The 9,689-nt window shown below is 34.5% G+C and overlaps 1 protein-coding gene and 1 long non-coding RNA gene across 6 annotated transcripts; both read right to left on the bottom strand.

Annotated features, from left to right (window-relative positions):
* LOC110263311 lies at nucleotides 1,577-4,361 on the bottom strand. The gene is made up of 3 exons (XR_002348724.1): nucleotides 3,012-4,361; nucleotides 2,352-2,762; nucleotides 1,577-2,260 (listed from the first exon to the last, which is right to left on the bottom strand). It is a non-coding gene; the product is annotated as an uncharacterized LOC110263311 (long non-coding RNA).
* On the bottom strand, nucleotides 5,077-9,279 carry LOC107648395. 5 transcript variants are annotated; one of them, XM_021104450.1, is made up of 7 exons: nucleotides 8,740-9,206; nucleotides 8,520-8,629; nucleotides 8,190-8,304; nucleotides 8,031-8,110; nucleotides 6,445-6,549; nucleotides 5,463-5,585; nucleotides 5,077-5,369 (listed from the first exon to the last, which is right to left on the bottom strand). In XM_021104450.1, exons 1-7 carry the CDS (start codon nucleotides 8,876-8,878, stop codon nucleotides 5,313-5,315), a joined length of 729 nt encoding a protein of 242 aa, XP_020960109.1. In that variant the 5' UTR covers nucleotides 8,879-9,206; the 3' UTR covers nucleotides 5,077-5,312. The 5 variants fall into 5 exon arrangements, with proteins under 5 accessions (XP_020960109.1, XP_020960108.1, XP_020960112.1 ...); XM_021104449.1 differs by having other exon boundaries at nucleotides 8,520-9,209; XM_021104453.1 differs by having other exon boundaries at nucleotides 5,327-5,369; nucleotides 5,463-5,527; nucleotides 8,520-9,248.

Genomic DNA, 9,689 nt, shown 5'->3' with positions numbered 1-9,689 from the left:
ACGATAATTTTAGAAATTACACTATTTATTACCTCTATATATTTGTGAAAGGGCTGAATATATATATATATATCATCGTATTATTATTATTAACTGTTATGTTAAAAACACAGTTAAAATTTATCTTATTTAATATTTATTAATTATCGTAACAATTAATAAATACTAAAAAAGATAAATTATGATTTTTTTTTACTAATATTTTTTAGTTACCAAATATTCTGTAAAACAAATATGCTGATATATTCAAAGTTCTAAGGACGAAAATTTATGTAACTATCAATGTAAGTGTTCTTTAACTATGTTATTAGCGCTACTCCCAAATAGTGCTATAGCTAGTAGCCTAGTACTTTATGTCTGATTGTAACCGTAAAGGGCAGAAAGTTAATTAGTATGAATGATTTCTCTTGCTGAAAGAGGTTGATAGCGATACGTTTAATTTACTGAGCAAACATCATAGGAAAATAAAAAACAAGGAGGGGGCCATAAAAAGCTTCAGTTACATGCAAAGTGAAATGTCTTTTTTTTTGTGTGTCTATTATCTTGTATTTCTATGTATATCTACTTGTCTCACATGCAAAGAAAATTTGAGATGCTTGTATGGAAAAAGCAATTTTATTTTGTTTTATTTTTCTGATGGAAGTTAAAAACAAATTAAATTAAAAAGCAATAAGAAGAAATTAAAGGATAATCTATCCAAGAATATACATTATGTGACAACATTATTGAAGGGCAGAGGAAAAAGGATAATCCTACAAACATAACAAGTTGATTAAATGATGATGAGACAAGATGAGGGTAATCGCAATCAGAAACATTTGAAATGAATTTTCAATATAGCCTTTGGATGCTTATTACATCATCCACAGGACATGCATGCATTGAAAAACAAAACAAAACAAAACAAAAGCTTAGCTAAAAGCATTCAATCATTGAACAAATTAAATACCCCATCCAAAATAAGTGATAAAGTCTTACCGACACTAAGATTTGCTGCTATTCTGCATTAAGAAAAGCCGGTGGTGTGTGAAATTTCTCAATGGGGAAAATGTGCTATGGTGTTTGTGCATAACTACATGATGTAATAAATCTAAAAAGTAAAAGAGATAATTATTTAAAGAAGGGAGTAGTTTTTCGCACTTTTGGTGAAACATTTCATATAAGATATTATTAGCCGAAAATACTCTATTTTGAAGAGATGTTAAATTCGAGATTTAGTAAGTTTGTGTTTTAAAAAACAATAAACTTCTGTTTCGAGAAAGTTTATGACAAGAAAGCCGCAAAATAGAACACCAGCGGATTAAAAACCACCTTCCTTAAGGGCGCGGGGATGGTATTTTGCGGTGGTTTCCAGCAACTGCTGGTATAACCGCCGCTAAATGGAATGAGTTATTTGCGGCGGTTTTAAACTGCCGCTATTTGAAAAACAGGTTTTAAAAAAAAGTTGTGGCGGTTATGAACCGCTGCAATTCAGCATGCATTTTTTTTTAAAAGAATAGCAGAGGTGTATAACCGCCGTAATCTTCACTGTTATATTAAAAAAATTATTTCTCCACGAAGCTACCTAATTATTCCAGTCCCCATAAATTACTGCATAATAAATTAGTAGAAAATAATATTATAAAATTGATCATTATCTCATTAGAATCCTAAGTGAAAATGTCTCACGAATAACAATGGAAGGAAAACCAAACATAGTAAAAGAATACCAAGAAAGTGCAACTCTTAAGTGCAATAAAACATAATTGACTACAAGAATTCAATAAAACAAAAATAATAAATAAATAAAAAATAGAACAAAAAAGCCATACTCACGGTAGCCACAGCCTTCTCAAGCCAAAGCCTTCCACATGATTCCTCATACTTATCAGGCGTTTGCCAAGCTATGACATGTTTTTGAAGATTAACATTATATACAGTCTACATCTCACTCAAGCAATGAAGACTCACCTGAACTTCTTCATTCTTGAAATGCCGCTGGATGGTTTCCATTATATGATCAGCATGTGAGTACAACTTAGAATAAAATTTGCAGACAACCATGCTATAAATTAATATCAATAAATTGTCCAACTTGGATTAAAAATATAAAGAAGTATATAAAACTTATAACAAGAGCAACAAATAAATTCAAATTAACGGCTCATGCTAATGCAGTATGTCTAACATTACCATAAATTTCACAAACTTCAAATCCTTTCTAACTCAAATAGTAATCCAGTATGTCTAACACTTTGGTCCACTGATTGAATATCAAAACCTGAAAGCAATTGGCAAACACAAATAACCATAACAACTTGGAGAAAATAAAATAATGTATTGAGAAACAATCACATAATTGGTGAACATACTCTGTGTTTCCTTGCAAATAACCTTTCCAACAGCCGTTCAAGCAAAAGAAATTTTTCGTATTGTTTAACTATCTCATTTACAGGAGGATAAATCCCTAAGAAAGCAAAACACAGTTTAGTTGAGAACCATAAAACACCAAACGAATAGAACCTCTAATAGCATGGTACTTATTACATGAACCATCAAAGGCAGACTCATGATGGAAACAAAAAGTTACACTAAAAAAATACAGATATCTCTATCATGGAATTATTCAGAGTTAGTAGCACACATGATGGTTCCAAGAATGCCAATGATAGCCGGAACACCTCTTTCTAAAGCAAATTTCACTTGTGCTTCATGAGAGTCCTTTGGGCAATTAACATTGTAACAACATTTTTCTTAAACAGGTATTCCTTCCAATTAGCAACCTACCATCACCAATAACCATCAAATGAGATAGGATATAACACCTACTGCACATATAGTATAGGAGTTTAAAATTTTGCATGGAAGAATCATTTAGAAGTAGAAGGAACCAAGATAAAAGCTTATAATTAATTATTAAGTGAAAACTTAGAATTCCTTCATTCCAATAAGATGCAGATGAGAAATGCAAGAATAAAACAGAACAAGGAATGTCAACTCATCCCACAACCAGTATTTAAAGCAGTTCTAACCATGCCATTGTCCAGTGGAATAACAGATGCTAATTCATCAATTATAAGCATCAGCTCCTTAGGGAAACTGTGTGCCTCCACCAGAAAACCTGAAACCATTTCCTTCATATTGTATCCAGTTTTGCACAGCCTTTTCCACTGTTAAGCTCTTGTAAGGGGCATTCGCATAAGGAACATAATCACGGCTCTTGGACCGTGTAAATGCCGCATGTTTAATAGAGATTAAAAAAATAAGTATTTAGCACCCAAAATCTCATATAAAAAAACAAGGACTTCATCATCTTTATCTAACTCATCAAAATTAGCATTCAAATCAACTGACAAATTCAATATATATAATCTATTGATATAAAATATGGAGAAAAAAATTACTCCTCAAGTCACCTTTGATTGCTTTAAGTTGTTAATTAAAATATAACTTTCGGTGTTCAATCAATTGACAAATCCAAGAATCCAAATAAAAAGGTAAATAAGAAAACGAAACCCCAGTAATGAAATAAAAAGAAGAAAGAGAAGAACCTGAGATGGTGGTGGTGGCAACAGAGGCCGGAGGCGACTGTGGCAAGAAACTCGTACAGCTGCAGCAAATTTGAACCACGGATAGAGCAGATTTGGCAAAAGAAAGGAAGCAGGGGAGCACTGCTTCGGGGTCAGGACCAGCAGAAGCAGCGCCAATCAAAGCTCATGGAGTAAGGGTTAGGGTTAACAAGATTTGGGGGGCTCATGGAGCAATGGATTTCATAGTAAAATTAGACAAAAATCAATTAGCCAAAATAAAAATTGGACTTGCAACAACACAATTAGTTAGTATAATTAGACAAATTTCAAGAATTCACCTCGTTTTACTGCTCCAGCAATGAAAAAAATAAAATCAATGACCTAGGAGAAAAAAGAAGACAAAATAAGAAAGCGAATACCCAAACAAACAAAGAAAGGAAGAAAGAGCATAACCAGTGATGGACGGTGATGGTGAAAATCTGGCGGCGACATTGAATGAAACAGAAAGAGGGCAAGTTGAGCCCGAACCTTGATGGATTAAAAAAGCCAGGTTAGCGGTGGGTTGTCAAAATCACTGCAAATCACATCATACAACTGCTCTTCTTAAAACCGCAGCCAGAATCGCCGTTAAATTAGAAAATTATAGCGGCTATCAAAACAGACACTAATAATCTGCCGCTATCTTCCGCTTTTGTTGTCGTGAATCGAAGAGTTCAAGTGTCGAAGGTTATTTCTAGCAGTTATTTGTGTTAGACAAAAGGAGCGGGAACAGTTGTTTAAAGGCTAATGAACGTGGAAGTTACATTTCAATCTGATTGGTTGAAGATTCTTATAAGTATGAGAAGACTCGAAAGAACAAGGGTTGGAATCTTTTCAGAAAAAATACTCAAGCACACTCACATCTTAGAAACTTTCTGAGTCTGCCACTACAAGAAAATAAGCTTTCTGCCACGCTTTTAAAGCGTGCCGAAAAGTGCAAAAAAGTGTGCCGATAGCTTTTCGCCACGCTTTTTGAGCTATCGGCACGCTTTTGAAAGGGTCACATCCGCCAGCGTGCCGGTTGCTCTATGGTCACGCTTTTGAAGATCTATCAGCACGCTTTTTTGGTTGGCATGCTTTCATCTCTTGCCACGATTAAAAAACGTGGCCATAGATCTTAACCTATAGGTACGCTTGAGAAGCGTATCGATAAGTGTACATATCGCCACGCTTTTGGAAGCGTGCCCAGTGGGTAGTTTTGGCTACACTTCAAAAGCGTACCGATAGGAAAAGATATGGCTATGCTTTTTAAGCGTGCCAATAGGAGAAAATGTGGCTACGCTTGATAAGCGTGCCTGTTGATGATTACGAGAAGATATGGCTACGCTTAAAAAGCGTGCCAATAGCAAAAAATATGACTATTTAGATAAAAATACTTATGAGTATACTTGTTTATGAATTTTCCTAATTAAACATTGCAAAATTAATATATAATTTTGAATCATAATTTTAATGACTAATTTAAACAATAGAAATTTTTTATATAATTTTAAATTAACTAATCCAACATACATGAACTTTCATCACATTTGTCAAAAAGAAATAAAATTTATTAGTTGAAAAATACAACATACACTAATAGCTAAAATGAGCCCCGCGAATCCCTTTACACCTTGAAAATGTGCCAATCCGATTCAACTGCCATTATTTGAGATGAGAAGAGGGGAAGTACATGCAACCAAAAATTAATTCAGCCTCAAAAGCCCTGATTCATCATATTAATATTCAGGGATAGCTTGGTTAGTTCCTGAGACTCATGATAAATCAAAGGATTCCTGCCCCCTCATTGATTGCATAGAGTAGCTTGTTAGACATAATTTCCTGCCAAGAAAATATGGGGTATTGTAAATCAGTACCGAAAGAAACCTCAATGAGCATGATAATGAATCATCAAATCTATATGATGAATTATACCTTGGTAGAATAAGGTGGAAGATTCAGGTAATTAGCATATGTCATCACACTTGGCAAGTCATTATCTGCTGATTCCAAAGGCCCATTCTCATTAGACGAAGCATTGGCTGCAGTTGACGAAAGTTGCACCCAAACATGTAATCATATGTTAAAAATGTACTTAGTTATTAAAAGAGAAGACCATCTTAGCATATTTAGGCCACCCATTAAACTAAAGATGTAATGAGTTATTAGAGCAAATAATCCACTTGACTTTCATCACAATAAAGTCAGTTAATTGCTAGCCACTAGTATTTTGATAGGCAGGCAGGCAGTCAACCCAGACACCACATTACAAAGAATTTTCTAATAATTTCAAGTAACTGAAAATAGCATCAATCAGGATGAGCATAAAATATAACCTTAAGTAAAAATTTTGAAATGACCAGGATGAGCATAAAAATTTGTGAAAATGATATGTTAAAAACCTGAAATGACCAGAAGAAAGAAACAAGTGACAAGTGTTAAAATTTTGAATTCAAGTAAACTGGAAAAAGAATCCTTAACGAATTTTCCAACTATAGTCCAACTCATCTGTTTGCCTTGTTGACGCAAGCAGTAAAGCACCACCCTCTTAATTCACAAACAATATCAAGACAAGACACATAGATAAGGCTATGTACAGAAAATAACTCATGACATGCTACCTTATTGATGCTATGTATCAGTGAACTCTTAAAGTTCAGAAATAGCAGCAGAGGAAAAAATATTTAATCCTATATAATTTAACCTGTCAAGTTCTCTTTCAGCATGTCTCGGGGATAATTAAAAAAAATTAGTAAAGGGGGAGATAAGAATAGGCCATGATTAAAATAAATAAATATAATACAATTTAATACTATGCACTTCCTAATAACAATCAAAACTCATTTTGAGAATTTAATACCAAACATAATTAATCAAAATTAAAACTCCTTTCTATTGATGAAGACCAGTATCTAACCTGGTTGAATCCTGCTTTAAATGCTTCCATTTGACGTGTGATCCCAGTCTTGACAGTTGCATCAACCACTAAAGATATATACTCCTCCAAATTATTAATGTCAACCTGAAAATTGGTAGAAGGTTAAACTCAATTTGAAAAATATAGTATAACAGAAGCTAAAATCTTTTACTAAGAATCAGATAATTTTCTAAGAGATTTTTTTATGCTTTTCAGATCTCAAAATCTTAGAGGGAGAGGTTAAAACCATCAAATACAAGTCAGTAAAAAAGAGCAAACACATAGCAAATTTGTTTAACCCCATCATTTTGATTAGCATCAAATTTTTTTAACCCCATCATTTCCAACACAGCAAACACAATAGCATTAATAAAGAAAATGGCAGTGCCTAATTTAAGAAAGAAAGTAGAAACACTGAAGGGTGATGTCAAATTTTGCTTTGATAAGCTTACATATATTGCAAGAATTTTTACTTAGAATTTTTTCACTTTATTATTCACATTAGAATTAACATAATATTCATATCCAAATTGAAGTTAGCAACACTTAAGCTTTAATGGCAAAATTTCTATACCCTAAACTATCCGAATTTAATTATAAATTTGAGAAAACTATAAGGACGGACAGTATAATAGTAGAAGAGATTCTAAGAGTAACATACAGTTAAAAAACATATAGTTAAATTACTTACTATAATTTCATTCAATTTATAATTAAATGCTTATAATTTTAAAAGCTTTTAATCTGGTCCCTACTGCTTTGAACAGAACATTTATCTTCAAATTGAGTTTAACTTGTTTATATATAAATATGAACTAAAGAAGCATGCCAATACAAAAATTGATAGGGTATGCTTTCTGTTATTAAGTTGTTGCAGTATTTCAGGCTTCAAGCTTTGCTAATTTTTGTTCCTAACATTTATGATGCAAGCAAATGCTGTTTCGGAACATCACCATGCAAGACACCAATTTGCTACAACTAGAAGAGGACAAAGCACATGAATAGTTATATGTTTAATACGCCCTCTCACGCAAGAGCCTCTTTTAAATTTAAAGGGTGAATTAGTATAGGCCCATTTTTGCCTTATGCTGAAATTCAATCTTTTAGGATAATAAGGATTGAACTTTAGACATTTGGTCATAGAAGATAATATCATCTCATGAATCATAAAACCACTTATTCCAAATTCTTAAATTCTTAGGTAAAGACACAAGAATGACTATATATCTAACAAGCATATTTCAAAGTCTTGCAAAATGCATTGCATAACCTAAATTAAAAAACTTGTAGATCATGACCAAATAGTGGATTAATTGATTAAACAAGACTCAGGATACATATTAGTTACAAAATAATAGTAACAGAAGAGATTGTCTCGAGCATTAGACAATACTTCTTGGCAAGGCAAACTAACACAAAACAGAAATCAACTTCAAACACACCAGTAATTAAAGAAAACTAAAAAGAAACTCATTGCATAAAACCGTCCATACATACCAGGTGCAACAACCACCCAAGAACATGAAATTATGTACAACACAATAATATTAATCAGAATTCATTAGTTCAATAGAACAGAACATTACAGGAGTCTCGACTACTGGTTTAGGAGGAGCATATTCCGGATCGGCAAGCTCTGCAAACTTACTCACAAATTGTGCCATCCCTTGTGAAAAATAAAATAAAGTAAAATAAAAACTACCCCATAAATATCAAACACATGCTACCAAAGAAAGATTAAGCACCAGTTAATGGTGGACATTTTCTTTTCTCCGGAGGAGGCTTATACTCTAAAGGAGGCCTAGGCTCAAAACGATTCAATATATTCACTGTGAGACCAGTTGGGCGACTCTGTCCAATCTGCTCAATAAAGAAATAGTTAAAACTTAAAAATGGTACAAAAAAAATTTCTGCAACCGAGAAATCGTATACAGACTTAGTCACATGTTGAAATCTAGGGCATTGAGGAAACAAATTTTATTATCTCTAGAAATGTCTTCAACATAAAAAATCAAGGCAAAGAAATAATGGAGTTATTATGTGTGATGAAGGTAAATCTTGATGGAAGAGTTTACCAGCTTGAGCTGAAGAACGTTGGCGCGGTTCTGGGCTTTGGTGCGGGCCTGAACGGCAGCGTTTTGGTTGCGCATGAGAGGATCATTGCTGTAGTCTCCCATGGATGAGGCTGAAAAGGAACGAAGGAGACCGAACGGAGAGTAACAGGGAGAAGCAACGGACTGAGAGATAACAAAGAAAAAAACAGAAAAACAGAGAGCAAAGAGAGGTGTGGCGAACCCAGACAGAGGCGAGCAGCTTTCCGAGCAGAACGGCGAGAGGGACGACAAGCAAAACAGCAAGAGAAATGGCATTCAAGGACGAACCTGGTTGTGATCTTGAGCTCGAAGGGTGGCGACGGTGAGATAGATGGCGGCATGATGGAGGTTAGGGTTTTCTGGGTACGGTGATAAAGGCTGGGTGAGACGAAGGCGATGAAGGCTAGGTGAGATGAAGGGCAGTGATGAAGATGACGATGAACGAGGAAGGAAGCTATATGAAACTAGTGTTCGAGAGTGAAGGCTGCTGGGTTCAACGATGAACGACGAAGGAAGCTCAACGATGATGGCGATGAAGGCTGCTGGGTTCGAGAGTGAAGATGAAGTGATGTCACTGTATGTTTAGGGTTTGAAAGTGAATTTTAGGGTTAAAAGTGAATTTGGTAATAATAAGAAACTAGTGTGTTGTTGTTATCATCTTTAGGGTTAAAATTTGAAAACTTAGAAAAAAAGTTAAGTGTGAAAAAGAATAAGTGGGAAACTAAATTTTAGGAGAGGGAACTCTATCGGCACGTTTTTTTACGGTGCCAAAATAAACACAGTATAGCCACGCTTTTAAAGCGTGCCAATTTCCCTCTATCAAGTGTGACAAAAAAGTGTGGCCAAATTTTAAATCAGTGGCCACCGTCGTAAAAGCGTGCCGATTTTCCTCTATGGCCACCCTTTTTAAGTGTGGCAATAAAAAAGCGTGGCCAAATTTCAAATAAGTGGCCACCCTCGTAAAAGCGTGCTGATTTCCCTCTATGGCCATGCTTTTCAAGCGTGAAAAAAAAAGTGTGGCCAAATCACAAATCAGTGGCCACCCTCGCAAAAGCGTGGCAAAAAAAAGTGTGCCGACAGACCTTTTTTCTTGTAGTGTGCCTCGAGTTACTCTTTGTAGGGTTCGTTCCATTGTTTTTACATTTTCATTTA

The sequence above is a fragment of the Arachis ipaensis genome, chromosome B06 (genome assembly GCF_000816755.2).
Source record: "Arachis ipaensis cultivar K30076 chromosome B06, Araip1.1, whole genome shotgun sequence".
NCBI lineage: Eukaryota > Viridiplantae > Streptophyta > Magnoliopsida > Fabales > Fabaceae > Arachis > Arachis ipaensis.
This window is presented reverse-complemented; position numbering and strand designations above follow the sequence as displayed.

What these genes read in the sequence shown, in the direction of transcription:
- LOC107648395 (XM_021104449.1), bottom strand. Translation starts at nt 8,813, where the DNA reads ATGCCATTTCTCTTGCTGTTTTGCTTGTCGTCCCTCTCGCCGTTCTGC. An exon ending in AAAATGTCCACCATTAACTG is followed by an intron (nt 8,111 to 8,189) that starts GTGCTTAATCTT and finishes ATTTTTCACAAG; the next exon opens with GGATGGCACAATTTGTGAGT. An exon ending in TTCCACCTTATTCTACCAAG is followed by an intron (nt 5,370 to 5,462) that starts GTATAATTCATC and finishes TTTTCTTGGCAG; the next exon opens with GAAATTATGTCTAACAAGCT.